General features: G+C 41.4%; 1 protein-coding gene across 7 annotated transcripts in view; it reads right to left on the bottom strand.

The window, feature by feature from the left end:
• Positions 1-15,657, bottom strand: part of OXR1 (oxidation resistance 1) — a 259,126-nt gene that overhangs the window by 60,732 nt on the left and 182,737 nt on the right. For 4 of the 7 annotated variants that reach the window (XM_041412597.1, XM_041412596.1, XM_041412601.1 and 1 more), the window contains one exon: positions 676-758. In XM_041412597.1, coding sequence (XP_041268531.1) covers positions 676-758 — 83 coding nt within the window. Of the gene's footprint in view, positions 1-675; positions 759-13,155; positions 13,389-15,657 lie in introns of those variants that run through there. The other 3 variants (XM_041412600.1, XM_041412604.1, XM_041412602.1) reach the window with 1 other exon arrangement.

Raw genomic sequence — 15,657 nt, 5'->3', positions numbered from 1 at the left:
GCTTCAAAAGCATTCAAAGATCACTGTGGCAGACTGTCCCTATTTTAACATCAACTCTATAAGCATTATTTATAGGCTTAATTGTATTTCCAGTACATAACATAAGACACATACTTCTCACTTCTGTTTCCCTTAGTAACCACAAATGGGAAAGCTGACTGCAGCACAGTTTGAGGGTCATTTCAAGAACAGAACAGGGAGAGAAAGGCTCCATTTTCAGATACTGATGCAGAAACTGAGTTATACAGTAAAAGGCACAGATCTACAGCAATTATTATGAGAATACCAGAAAGTCAGTATCAAGATACAGTTTCCCTTCCCAACTTCATTCTGTTATTTTCCCTGACAGCAACAGTTTATTAATAATGCTGAAAGCAGAGAACTTGCACATCATTATATAACTATTGTTATTTGTTTCTAACTAGTTACCTAAAAGTGAACCAGTCAACAGTTTGATTAGCTCGGAATCTCTAAGGAAAAAAAATGCCACTTAAAGGGAAAAAACAGTATTAATACTAGCAGCTAATTCCCTGCTTTAATTTCTGTCAAACTAAACTATCAGATACACAGAATTCTAACATTAAAGGCAATACAGTTTTGCTTACATTTTGTAATGCAACTTTTTAGCCTGCATTAGCTTCGCAGTAACATTCTAACAATAAAGCAGTAACTTACTGAATATTCAAGAGTCCCTCTAGGTTTTTGAAAAGACATTCGTCGCCCATCTTTCTTGTCTGGGGTCTTCTTCTGGCCAGCATCTGAAAAAAATTGAGGCAATGCGTGTGTTAAATTCATTTTCCTCTCTCAGTACTGTCACAGGCTGCTGACTAGAGCCCCGTGGGCAGACATCTAATCCACCAGTTACACAGCTTACTCCTGCTGATTCCAACAGACACCAGCTGCTAAAATAGGGACTTCATTCCTCTGCAGTGCTTTAAGAATTTGACCAATACAAACAACTGATAACTGGAAACCAACTAACTGCAGAAGTACTTGCTGATGTCCAGTACAGAAGCGATTACTAAGTAGGACATTGACCCCATCAGGCAAGAAACATTTCTGGAATTGCTGTGTTTGATTTTGTATCATATCCAGTCTGCTTTCATCTGGGGGGAGATGATCTAGAGTTCCTGCATGTTTGATCAAATCACTGAAGATATTTTGCTGCTGTTTGATAAGTACAGAGTATTTAAAGTTTTTTTATAAAATAAAGAGCATTGGTATTAAATTCATAATTATCCTGTCTGTAGCAAACACACAGAGCTAGTAAACAAACACTAAAGCTTCTACATAAATTATACAAATGAAAAACTGTTTTTATTGGAGCACTGTATTTTCATGACCTGATTCACAGGCCGAGCAAGCAACCATCTATAACTAATGTATACTATATTATTTTATAATAACTGGCTTGATAGTTATGATAATCACAATGCACCTGTATAGTTATATGGTTCAACAGAAAGCACATACATCTCTAGAAAAGTGAATTTTAGTATCTGCATCTACACATACAGAGATTTTTTAAAATGAATCTCCATCACCACATGGCCTCGACTTTCAACAATCAAACAACTGCTCTTAAGGAGCCCAAAATACTTGTGTGAACGAGACGTTAAGTTTTCATGCTACAATGGAATTAGTTATACTTCCATTTTGATACGTTCAAATTTTTTACCATAAATATTTAAAGCAAAATTGAATAGAAGCAAGAAATCTTATAAAATGTATTTTTTTAAAATATTTTAGCATGGCTACATTGAGAACAGAATATTTACTGTAATCCACTTAAGCCTCATGTGAAGTACTAAGGAAACATGCTATAAACCAACAACATCGTTAGTGCACTATTAGATTTAATTAGTACCATGACTCCGAACTGGAGCAGACTAGACAAGTATCAGCACAACTTTCCTACACCCCCTCCCAAATTTCTACATGGATAGCCAAAACTACCAAGATATAGAGGACAGGGAAATCACAATCCAAATTACACACCAAGCTCTGCCAAAGAAGAAACAAAATGAAATCTTGAAAAAAAAAACAACCCACAAGAGGAAACCTACCTCAGAAATATCTTGTACTTGCTATCTAGGACAGGCCGCAAAGGACAACAAAGTAGTGATTTCTAGCAGACCCAACATAAATAATCTCCTGTGGTACTCTTTATATAGATAAAAAAAAGAATATAAACTTTGGTCTAATTAAACCCTTTTTATATAGCCTGAGGAAGAATGCACCCCTACCTAAAACTGATCTATGGATGGTATTAATTATGATACATTTTTATAGCTATGAATGACATTCAAGACTAAGCTACTTCTAAGAACTTTCTAGCAATTCTAAAAACCTATACACTAATTCTGCACACTGCTATTTTCATTCAACACATTAAAAGGTACTTCCTCCCCTATTTACTACTAGCAGCTCTTTAGAACTTAGCTGGAAGAAATATTAATTTCTGCTTATATTCATACTGTTTAAACATACCACAAATGTCTCTAAGGGAAATGAAGCCAACTCAGTAACAATAAAATACACTAGGAGTTTGTGTGTAGGCTTAGCAGCAGCCAACGTTCTCCTTGTCTAGGTCAAATATTGTGTTACCAAAATTTTTACCTGACCTTGCAGCACAACAGGTGCCTCCTCAGCAAGCTACAGAAAGCATAACAGTTTCTTGACTTTAGCCGTTCCAAATTTTTCAGCCCTTATCAAAGCTTTGCCAATAGCCTAATTATTTTCTTTCAAGAGCAGTCTGGGTCAAATAATCCTAAGAAAAAGAGAAAGAATGCAACTGAAAATAGACTGATCTCATCCAGGAAGCCATACATGCCCTAATAACCTATAAATGGAGAACCCTTATTCCAGAACAAGATGTCTTCTTCCCCTCCTCCCCCCCATTAGATGGAAGTAAAGAAGTCCCATACTACAAATCCACATACACACACATCAGTTGTACATAGTCCAGTGTAGTTCGTGGGGTTTTTTTTTCCTCAACCCAACTTTAACTTTCTTTTTTTCTCTTACTGGCTTCAAGAGCTTGCAGACAGGTGCCACTCAAGAGGTCAAGATAAATTATCTTCTCCTTTTCCAGTAACTGAGTAGCAGAATGAAGTCTTGCTCAAATACCCACTACTGCTCCTTATGGCAGAAGTAAAAATGGGAAATTATTTATTCTTCCCAGCAGAACTTTCACTGCTGCTTTATACTTAGAATCACAGAATGATCACAAAAAATCCTGAGTTGGAAGGGACTCACAAGGATCACTGTGTCCAACTCCTGGCCATGCCCTAGCAACACCAAGAATCACATCATGTGCTGGAGGGCATTGCCCAAACTCTGGCAGTCTTGGTGTTGCAACCACTTCCGTGGGGAGACTGTTCCAGTGCCCAGGCATTCTCTGCCTGAGGAAGCTTTTCTTAACACCCAGCCTAAGCCCCCCTTGACATGGCCTTATGGTGTTCCTCAGGCCCTGTCACTGGTCAGAGAGAAGAGACTAGTGCCAGTCCCTCCCACTCCCCCCTTCCTGAGGAAGCTGTAGGTCTCTATGAGGTCTTCTCTTCTGCAAGCTGGACAGACCAAGTGACCTCACCCACTTCTCATACAGCTTCCATTTTAGGCCCTTCATCTTCAGGGATTTGAGAGAACTCTGATAACTTCAGGAAAATAAGATCAAACAGAGGGTTGGGGTGTCAAAGACAGGTCCCTGTGGAAGGCACCTTTTAGGAAAGCCAGGAGAGCTCCTCCCACAAGTTTTCCAGGACTTTATAGTCTGCAGTTAGGGTTTTTGATGTGTGTGTCGTTCCCCCCCCCACCCCCCCCCACCTAAGGCAGTAAATCCTACCCTTCCCATTAGTGCCCATTTCCATTCCTTCAGTCTGTGAAGGCATTACCTCTCTCTCACTATATGGGTACAGATTCAAGTGTTTCATAACCTGACACGATGCAAGTCTCCTGAATCAACAAGAGATGGAGGCAGGCAACACTGAGCTCCCTGTGTGCTGACTACCCAGCTGGCCAAGTTACCAAAATCCACACCTCTGCCCACAGCCCAAGTGCTCGAGCTGTCTGTTCACACAGAACACATCAATTTTGACCTAACCTCTCAGAAACAAAACTAGGATGTATTTCAACTGTGAAAATAGGTCAGAGTAGTAGAAACATGAATTCAACTTCCCGATGACACACTACAAAGCCTCTATCTCTCACTAAATGAGCCAGCTATTCATTTTTGAGGGCAAAGCAAATGCATCTTTTAGCCATTCCAGTGCTCCTAGCATTCCAGGAAGCACATGCAAGCAGAAACAACTGCCAGCATAGAATACAGTGGTCTAAAAAGTCCTCAGACCCAACAAGAGTCAGTCTGATGCTTTCATTTTACTTATTTTCGAGGTAACTGGTGCACAGGCACTCATTTTGTTAGGCTCCACACAACCATTAAGTCATCTGCCAGCAGCAAGCCAGAGGGGCTAACAGAGGCTGATGCTCTCAGACCACACCAAGAAAAACCTGACACCACTGACCACAATTAAACACAGCCTCAAGAGTCAAGTAATTTGTTTAACATGGGATCTGGGGTACTATGTTATCAGAGCTCTTAGCTGTGCTGTTTTAGACAGAAAGAAGACAAGACTTTTTGTAACATCAGGATTCAGGCTTTAATTCTCAACTACCTTTTCTCAGAACTGGGTGGGTCTCCCCAACAGCTTGAAACACTGAAGTCAAAAAGTGTGTGGCAGATGCACAAACAACAAGAAAATATTTCAGCTAGGATTTAAAATACTAGAACTAGAAAGATACAGAACACAGTATTCAAAATGACAAAAGACCAATATTTAGCCTGAATGCACATGCTAAGAATCTTGAGGTTAAATGACTGCAGCATAGGAATGATTACATATGATCATCCAACACAGCAAGGAGGACTTACTGCTCCAAAATACTTACACAAAATAGGAAAACAGCGTTTATGAACATGTTTTAGGAAGAAGCAGTTTTCAATAAGGCAGCTTTGACATTAAAATATGACATAGGCAATGGCATTCAACTCAAAACAACTAAAGTCAAATCCTAAAATTTATAGCATAAAACCTGTCTCTATATGGCCCTGTGCCAGTGAATTTTGGCTGACTGAAAATATTCTCGTGGCACTGATAGCTCAAATTATTATGACAAGAGTGGCATTTCTCATTTTTTAGTATGCCATCTCAGCTTAACTGTAGAACTCCAATTTGCTGTCCACTGATGCTTTTAGCACATCCTTTGGAGTTCTGGCCCTAAGAGCTGGTAAAAATAAGGATACAAGCTAGGAACTGCTTAGGAGGATCTACAAGCTCTGCACAGAGCAAAATGAATTCACTTTCCTTTAATCTTGTCCGCACAATAAGATGAAATCTCAACTTGCAATGTTTCTCAGCTGCTATGCCATTCATTACAGTGTAACAAAAATAACAAAAAAAAAAATCACTTTTTCCAGAGAAATAAATTAATAAAACAAACAAGTATCCTCTGAGAAAAAGCAAAGAATTTGGACAAATCCACAAGTACTGCAGATGGTTTAAAATTAATAAATGAGCTTGAGGTACCAAGCTTATTATGATCAAAAAAGTAAGAAAAATACTATTCATCCACTGTCCCACACCCCAACAAGAACTGCATCAGATTAACAGGTGTTAAAAAGGAAAAGGCAGCAACTTTGTCATATTCTTGTCTAGGACACAGTTTTTCACAGATCTTGAATATGCAGCACATATGGGGTAATGAATCAAAGTAAGAAAAGTAGTCTGAAATATTTTCAACTACTTCTTTATTTAGCAGTGCTTGGAAACAACTCGCTAATTGATAAAACAGGAAGCACAGATATTACATCTTTATTAGATTAGTTCTGCTCAATAACAATTAGATCATTATAATCTATTCATAAAGAAACAAAAGAGATTAAAGTAGGAAATCTTTATGTTCCAAAAGACCTGGCGACCTGACTCTAACAGCAGGGACTACATTTCAGTCAGCAACTGTCTCATTAACCCTTCTCCCCTCCTGCAGTTAGATATGCTTACGAAAATTATAGGAATATTATTTTCAGTTATCTTCCAAAGTCTTAGGAACCAGAAACAGAGGCCCTAACAGTAGCCTACAAGATACTTGTAATCTGCAGGTTTTTAGCCAAAATGGTAGGCTTTCAAGCCAAGGCAATGTCATAATGCCTCCTTCACTCCCTTCTTGCTAAGCAACTGCTATTTATTCTGATTCAGTCTTTCCAAGTCATGCTCTCAAAACTCTTGATCCTTATCACTGCTCTTCACATGATGCTTTTGTTCACATTTTTCTTGAACAAACCCCCAAGCTCAATGAAACTGGGACCTTGCTAATGTTGCATTAGCATGTCAAACACATCAAGATATTTTTTTCCTGCAACAGATACAGCATCAATCCAAGTTGATTTTATGATCACCCTTACACATGACATTCTGCGATCCAGTCAGATGCACAGCATGTAGGCAGAAATCATTAAACTTATGATTTCAGGAATAAAAACAATTGAAGAGGAAAACTTAAGACAGGACACTTCTCCAAGTGGCTAGGACATACTCTGTGGATGATACTCTGGTATGTGCATCACATGGGCTTTCTTCTAAAATAAGATTTCACATTCAAAGTAAACAGAAACGCTTTACCAAATTTTCAGATTATGCCATAGTATGTCTTAACCAACAGTAAGCTTCCTTTCCTGTTCCATTTATAATATACATGCATACACTTTAATACATTAGAAACCACCCAACTCCAATCTCCACCTTCTGTACAATCTCTCTGCACCCCAAATACAGCCTTTAATGGAAACTTGCAAAAATCTTGTCTGCACTATTGATACAGCAAGTCAACTTTTCCAGTAACAACTCACCACCTCTTTCAGACATTTCAGCCCATGCTCAAACCCACCCAATACCACATCAGCAGTCTGACCACGAAGCAGCAATATCAAGTTATAACCTTATGTACCTTCAAGAATTTACACTTTGCCTTATCACACTTTAGCCCATGTTATTTACCCTAAGAGTTCAAAGTCAGTCAACTTATCCTGCTGACTTGTGCACTACAACTGCTCTGCTCACATGCAAAGGGATCTGCTGTGGATGTGGAGTCATTCACAGAGCCTCAGTAAGCATCTTTCTGTACAAGTTTCTGGCAATAGGTTTGCAGATAAATGGGGGACCATTCAACATACATGATGGCAGGCTGCTGTTCAGCAGGACCTGGACAGGCTGGGGAGCAAGCTGAAAGGAACCTAATTGAATTCAGCAGGACAAGTTTTCTGCACAGGAAGGAAGAGCCTTTGGTGTTGTACAGCTGGCACTGCTCAGCCAAGGAGCAGCTCTGTTGAAAAAAAAAACCCAAGGGTCTTGGTAGGCAGAAGCCATAACAGGAGCCAGAAGCATTACCTGGAAACAAGGAGGGGCAAACAGCATCCTCAGCTATATTACTATGAACAGAGGTCAGCAGACAGAGCACACCTATTATCCTTGCACTGCAATGCTTTGAAATAGTGGCCATAGCATCCCTTCCCCTGCCCCCATTCAATATAAGGAAGGCAGAGATAAGCCAAACTATTTTGGTGAAGAGACACCAAGGTAGTCAGAGGCTGTGAGAAGAGGCCAAGAAAACAGAGCCTCTCCAGTCTGAAGGAGAAGTGGTGTTGAAGGACTGTAACAGCAGCCATCCTGTACCTTCTAGATGGCCTTCCCAGAGGCATCAAGATGACAGAGCCAGTCTCTCCAGTGACATATAGTAGGAGAACAAAAGGTAACAGACAAAGAAGAAACAAAAGCGCTTCTGAGTAGACAGAAGGCAAAAATCCCTAACCGACCAGTGCAGCTGTGCAGTTTCCATCTCTGGACATTTCCAAAGCAGAATAAAGCATTGAGAAACCTAGCCTGAAGTCATCATCTTCCCAACTTTAGCAGGGCTAAACAATCTTACTTGCAATTTGAGTTATCTGTAACTATGATTCCTTCCATTTTTCTGGCAGGCAATACAGATACATAAGGCCATCGCATCAAACCAAGCCAGAGGGAGATTTACACATGTAACATAAGGTGTGTTGCTTACTGATGAACAGAAAATTATTATTCATACGTAATATATATATTACGTAATATATATTCATATGTAATGACCTGAATTGCTGCTGTGAGTACACAGGTTCTCAATAAAATATCACCTTCTAAACTGTTTGAATGTCAGAAATGGAAATTAACCAGAAAAATTAAGATAAAAACACAACTAATATAACACAGTAAAACAAAAACGCAAAAAAAATGTTTCAGTCATCTGCTAGATTAGTATATAAACTAAACTTCAGTTAAACATTTGAACATCAGAATCCTTCTGAACAGTAAAATCTGGATAAAGAATTGTGAAATACGTAAAAGATTCAGTGAAGAGGAAAGAAATACAAATCAGGAGAATGGAGAGGTATATTAATGAGATCCCAGTGGAGCAGTTTTTAACACAGTTCAATTGCACATCAGCAGACAAATTCAAAAGGACAATCAACAGCAAAGGCTGCGTAAAAGCCTTGAATTGAAGTTGATACAATGACTTCTGAAGTTCCAAAGCTTGGAGGAATAAAAGCAGGGAAAGATCCAATAGTACAAAGCAGAACCTGAAGTAAAAGAACATTTAACATCACATGCACCAAGGGAATACTCAAGAAATCCTGTACACTAGTAGCGCAGAAGTCTGAAGAAGAGCTTGTGCATACATTAACATATCACAAGATGACTGAGTCACCAGCCTGATACATTCCAAGATCACATTTGCTTCTTATGCCTGTACCAACTGAATTATTTTCAGCCATGAAAGCAAAGCATTAGCGTCTTTGTAAAGGGTGTTGGTACATTTCATATGTGCTTCATCCGGAACAGTGTGTGTAAGAAAACTCGCAGAAGTGCATCTCTCCAGTTTGAATCCTCTTTCCTACTTTATCATACACCTGGTAATTTCTTAAAAATTAGGTACTGAATAAAGATGAAAGGAGAAAATAACCTGTCTTAGCCTTATATTTGCTTTATTCTAAGACAGATTTTTAGAAAGAAAGATCCTAACTTTTACAGCAGGATTTGAGAAATGTATTTTAAGTTGGCACTGCACATTTATCCTTGTAATGTACTGCTGCTACCTTGACCAAAGTATAGAGGACTGACAAACCACACAGTTTACTGGATATACTGTGTATGGTAACCTTACCAATCAAGACTCCAAAGCTGGTATGAAAGAAATGTAAATAAGCCCATAGGCCAGATGATTCAGAACTGAACAATCAAGTTGAACCTGAGGGAGAAAAACAACAACAACAACAGTTTCAATAGAAGGCAGCTATAAGAACTTCCCTGACAGACTGGTTGACAGGAGTCTCTGAATCACTGATTTTTATTTAGCTTCTGTACTTAATGAAAGACACACCGCAGCAAGTCAGCACTGCCTATGCAGGGTATCTTCTCCCTCCATGAAGTGAGGTGAAAATATCTAGGTGGGAAGAAGCAAAAGACTCCAGGTAAGAAAGTATTCCTCACAGAATCAAAGGGTTATTCAGAAGAGAAGACTTTTGAATACATTTACTCCAGCCTCCAGTTTGAAGTAGAATTATTGTCAACATCAAATCAAGTCAGCTTAAAGCTGTCCCAGTGATGAACCACTCTGTGTGAAGTTTTTTCTATTGTCCAATTTGAACCTCTTAAGCTAAAACTCATGGCTGCTTCTCCTCCTTGATCTCCTAGCACTGAGAAGAGTGTGCCCCTCTAGGTAGATACAGGTCGTAATTAGATTGCCTCTAAGTTGCCTTGGTCTCCCCTCTGCATCACTGAAGCCCAGCTCCCTCAACCCCTCCTCACAAGTCATACGCCCTGTGCCTCTAGATAAACTGGCAGGGCCCTCTGCAGCTCCTCAGCAGCTCTCCTGAACAGTGGTACACAAACCAAAGACCACATTGAATGCACAGCCTCAGCGGTGTCACAGAAAAGAAGAAAACCATGTCCCTCACTGCTGGTCACACTCCCCTTACACAGCAAAGCAGACTGAACTATGGGATGTGCTGCTGGTTCATTTAAGTAAAAGGTTTGTATAGATGAGACTCAAATTAAACAGAACCTTCAAGTTAATTCTGCAGACAAGATAATTCTTAATCACACATTCCCTAAAGCCTTGAGTTGCATCTCAAAGCAACTAAAACCCCATGCAACTTCAGCATGCTAACATCTATAGTACATAACAATAATCAAGAAAATGACACTGTTCTAGCTAAAGTTTCTAGGTAAATCCAGGCTTGAATACATACATATTAGCTCATCCTGTAAATTATCAGTAATTATATTTAGAAGTAATATTTCAAAGCTTACAGGCCTTTTTAAAAAAATAGTAACTCCACACTAACATTGAGAGTGTGTTTCCTAAAGCCAGATGTTTTCTCTTAAGTTTCTGATTATATTTGCACTTTTATCCTCCATCAAAACCATTAAAAGACAAAAAATCTAAATAAAGTTCTTTCACTGACTAGGCTGCTGACACAAACAGTGTAAGCCGGATAAACAGGTTTACAGCTTCCCATGGCACTACTCAGTCTTCCAGTGCATACTTTCTCCCTTCTAAGAAATACTATAGACTGTTCTGCATTTGTCCAAAGAAGTGATTTAAAGCACAGCATTTGAACAGACCTGCCTCCTTGAACTTGGAAACCTGATAGAAAAGCTGTTCAACTGCTCAAAAAGACAAGCATGAAAATAGTAAAGGTAGAATTATTACTATTACATTAATTAAATTGAGATACTTCATTGTAGAAGCTAAATAAGGTTGGGTTTTGCTTCAAAGAAGTTGAAACATGGTTTTAAGGCATTTGTGAAAAACTGTTCTCTTAACAAGTAATGCACAGTCACAACTGAACCACTCAAACAAAAATCCAACCAAAAAAAAAAAACGAAAAAAATAACACTGAAAGCCCTAAGTGGGCTACAGTAATAGGCAGGCCTGGATTCAGAACACTGCAGAGACTAAACATTTGGAGCATTTAGAAGCTGCCATTAAGTCTTAAGCTAATGCCAGGGGACCCATCTCTAATTAAAACAGAGGTGTGATTTCAAATAAAGCATTGTAATCATTGTTACAGCTTCCACAGCACCCATTACCAGGGCACAGGTGGTTTATGAAAGCCAGCAAAATGCTTGACAGAAAAATTCTATAGTCACAAGGATTGTTTTTGTCCACAGCTAATAGGAACCCTGTGAAGGGGAAGGCAGCACAGCAGGGCCAAGGTCTACTTGCCTTGCACAGCATGCTCCATCTAGCTGAGGAAAAAGGTGCATTAAAGTCTGTATACACAGAGACTCACCCTGCATTCTAGAACTTGTCTTAACACAAATTTTAAGCATTACATTATGAAAGCATCCAAGAAGATGCATTTTCTGCTCAAAGCTAGAGGGGAAAAAAAAACCCCAGAACACTACAATGCAGTTGAGTCAAGCCTTTGTCCCAGAAGAAGGGGGGAAAATAGAGCCTTTCCCTCCAAGAAACCCCATATATCACAGGAGATGCTTTATACTATCAGCTGAACACAAGGCCTTGTAAGAGATTAAAAGACCAGAAGACGCTAAAGCACTTTACTGCCATTTTGGTTCTGCAAAAGAGTGTAAGTAATCTTTGTCAAAAAGTCTTTAACTGTTTGCAGAGGCCCTATTCAACGTACTTCATTTCATTGCAGAGAAACAAGCTACTGTATCTATCACTCCCTGTGTATGTTGCAAGGAGGGACATGAAATAAATAAAGAGTGCAATGTAAATACAGCCAGTTACCAATTATCCTTTCTGTGCAAGAACTGTGACCCAATGCACACACGGAAAAGCATCTACATCTGACTGGCTGCATGGGCATTCCTATTACTTTGCCTACCACACTGAGTAGCAGACCTAGTTTTCCTTCAAGGAAAACAACTATTTTACTCTTCCATAATAACCTACAATAACAAAGAAACTTGATGTGTTTTAATATTTCATTTCAGTAGAGACCTGACTTCAACCTCACCTAGAGACTATAACAAACATTCATTCACTTCACAGAGAGCTTCTCAAAACAGGGGGAAAAAAGGAAAATATTTACTATTCCTTGTATACTCCTCTTTATTTATTACAAAGCACTTTCATAAACTTAACTTCATATGTTTTTTCTTTCCAAGCAATCATTAGATCATGCTGCTCTTACTAGTTATGTCATGACTTGCTTTTCACTCCCAATCAATAGCATTACCTCGCTAGAGTTCTCACTGCGTGCACCTCTTCTGCATGAAGAAGGATGAGTGCATCCACTGACCACCCCTCCAGTTTTCATGGTATTTCTTGCCAATGTAAGTACTCACATCAGATATTCACAATACCTATACCAACAGCCACAACAGCATTATCAAGAAAAGAGGTGACAACCGCAGCCCTCTTCCTCCCAGGCACAGGACAAGGAGTGACCCACTACTGTCTCCTGGCTGACCTGTCTGGACACCGAGCGGCAGAGGTACTACTTCTGCCCTTAGCATCCCCGAGCCTACTTCCCAGTAATGCTGCCTCTTCCTCAGGAGCACCTGAGAGGCAAAAGCAACCTCGAAGACAAAGGACATCGCCAATAGAGGAGCTTGTGCTCCAGGTGCTTTCCTACACCCTGGTCTGCAAAAACAGCAGGAAAGGGAAGTTAATAAAGGAAGTGTAGGAGTTGTGTCACGGAAAGCAGGAAGACGTTCAGTCGGTTTTGTGCTGTTAGACGCAGCCCCGGTGCAGCCGGCAGTGCCCGGCCCTGGCCCACGTGCCGGCCCTTCCCCCGCCGCCTCCTCCCTCTCGCCCTCTCCGAGTGCCGCCCGGAGCCGCCCGGGAGCGGGGCACCAGGCGCTGTCGGTCTTCTCCCCGACCGGCTCGGCTGCCAGCCCGGGACACGGCGGGGCCGCTCCCGGCTGACAAGGGACCGTCTGCCCCTGCCGCTCCCGCTGCCCCGCGAAGCTCGCGCACTCCAAGGCTCGGAAGGGGTGAGGAGCCGAGCCCGCTGCCCGGGGAGGCCCAGGCCGCCCGTTGCCCGCCGTTACCCCCCGGCCACCCTCGCGCCCTCGGCCCCTTCCCCAGCGGTACCTGGCGTCGGCTTGGCGGGGCCCGGCTCCCCGCGGCTCCTGCCATCCTGGCAGCGGCCGTGGCGGAGGCCGCCGGGCACGGCGCCCCAGAGGCGGCTGGCGGTGCCGCGGAGCAGGCGGCCGCCCTTGCCCGTGAGGGCGGTCAGCGAGTCCATGGCGGCGCTACCGGCCGGGGGGCGCCATGGCCGTGCCGGGACCCGCGTGCCGCCGGCCCGCGCCGCAACTTGGGCAAACTTTGGGGCGGCCCCGCCCCCTTTTAAAGGGGCCGCGCCGCCGCCGCGGGGCGCGGGCGGGGCCGGGACGGCCGGCGAGCGCTCTGTCACCGGGACGCCCGACTCCGCTTCCTTCTGGCCGCGGACAGGCTCGCGGCCACCTGTACATCCTCGTGGGCTCACCCGCAGCCCGGGAAGCTGGTTGTGTTTCGTGGAAACGCGGTTACAGCCATGTGCTGCAACGCCTTCTATGAACTTTCAGCTTTCTCGTCTCAGCATTCCCAAACGTGATTGCAAGGCAATCTCTTACTTTTACATCTTTTCACAGTCGTGAAGGTGTTTCTCCACTGCAAGTGTAAAACCAGACCAGCCGTCTGGTCTGTGACACTGTGGTTTTGGTGTTCCTGACCCCTCCCTGTCTCCAGGTGTCCCTGCCGTGGATGCCACCGCCCTTGCTCGTGCCAGCCAAGTCCCGGTGCCCTCCTGAGTGTTTGCCAACATCGATACCCGACCCAACCTTTGAACCGACAAGGTCACTTTAGACTTCCAGCAAAGCTTACTAGGCATACGCTTTTCCTTTCTTTTTGAAAAAGACATTTGATTTGTGGTTTTCATTTGTAGCTTTTCATTCCACATCACCATAATTGTTGGAACTTTTTAAGTTTTGAGAAAATAAAACGAATCAAAACATGATCCAAGAATTTCACAGAAAAATAAATACCTAAGGCATTGAATCTCATTGTTAAGATCTGCCTTATGATGTGTTCTGCACGTATTGAGGCTGAAAGAACAGCCATAAAATGACATTTATACCTGTGCCATAGACCCTGAGAACACAGAACTGCAAGCTAACATGCTTATATTCTAATATGAGTATGATACAATTATATGCTGCATCTAGCTGCAAATGAAGGCATTGTTTAATAAAAAATGCTCTTGTTGAGCCAAATCTATTGTGTACATGCAGAACTGTTGAACAAAGTGCTGAGCTATTTCAACTCCTATTCACTTGTAGCAGCTGCTCAATTAAATCAGAGTTTAATGTCAGCATTTTAGAGTGCTGATTTCTGAGGGTTACTTGATTTAAACAGTACACTCAAATCAACCTTTCTACTACTCAAATCAGTTCTTGCTCAGGAGATAATGATGTTCAAGACTTTTTTCAAATCAAACCTTTCACTGAAAGAGAACAAGAAAATTTTGACAGATTTAGCTCCTCCTTCCTTTCCCCTAGATCTTCCAGTGGAAATGGATGAGTAATCTGTCTGTTCCAAGGCTAGTGAATAAATCTGGAACTGTGGAGTCACTGCATGGTCTAAGTACCACTAGATGTTTAGAATATAATCAGTTCTGCCAACCAGATATTTCTTGCCCTAAGCAGTGTAATTAGTTTTCATTTTATGACAGGATTTCTGCCATGAAGAAGTTATGATTGGTCTTTTGCCCTGCTGATTCTATTTTAGACAAAATCTATTACAACTCTGCATGAGAAATGAGTTTACAAATGTGGTGATCAGCCAATTTGAAACTTCCAGATCAGCTGCCCACCAGTATTCCAGCCACATACACACCTCTGCTATTGTACTGATTGCATGTATTTCTTCTGTGGGTTGAAATAGCCCTTTTTTTTTTTTTTTCCTCTTCCAGGTTTATATTTATAGAACCATAAAATTGTTTAGGTTACAAAAGACTCTTTAGATCATCAAGTCCAACTGTTTACCCAGCACTGCCAACCATGTTGGCAGCCAACACCACTGTTAACCAGCATTTCCACCACAAAACCATGTTCCTAAGTGTCACATCCTCAGGATGGCAACTCTACCACTTCCATAGGCAGCCTGTTCCAAGTCTTGATAGCCCTCTTGATGAAGAAATTTTTCCTAACATCCAATCTAAACTTCCCCTGGTGCAGCTTCAGGCAGTGTTTTTTTCATTATATTGCAGTAATAGAGTCTGCAAATTCAGATTCAGACAGCATTTTGATGATGTATTCAAGGCAAGAACAAATTCTTCAGTTAGACTGTTTTAACTATAAAATCAAGATTCAGGTATCAATGCTCAGAAAAGTAACTGTACTCTTTAAGACACGTGACACTCATAAACTACTAATCAAATTTCAAGGCATTACTGTAATACAAGAATTAATATTACACTGTTATTAAATTGTGAAGAATATAGTCAGAGTTACTCTACTTGCCATCCAGAGGGACCTTGAGAAGTGGGCCCATGCTAAACTCATGAAGTTCAACAGGTCATTTATGAGGTCCTGTCTCTGGGTCAGGGTAATCCCA

This window comes from Onychostruthus taczanowskii, unplaced genomic scaffold (assembly GCF_017590055.1).
Source record: "Onychostruthus taczanowskii isolate IOZ18803 unplaced genomic scaffold, ASM1759005v1 scaffold4, whole genome shotgun sequence".
NCBI classification, from domain to species: Eukaryota; Metazoa; Chordata; class Aves; order Passeriformes; family Passeridae; genus Onychostruthus; species Onychostruthus taczanowskii.
Note: the sequence above shows the minus strand (reverse complement) of the source record. Positions and strands in the feature narration are given on the sequence as shown.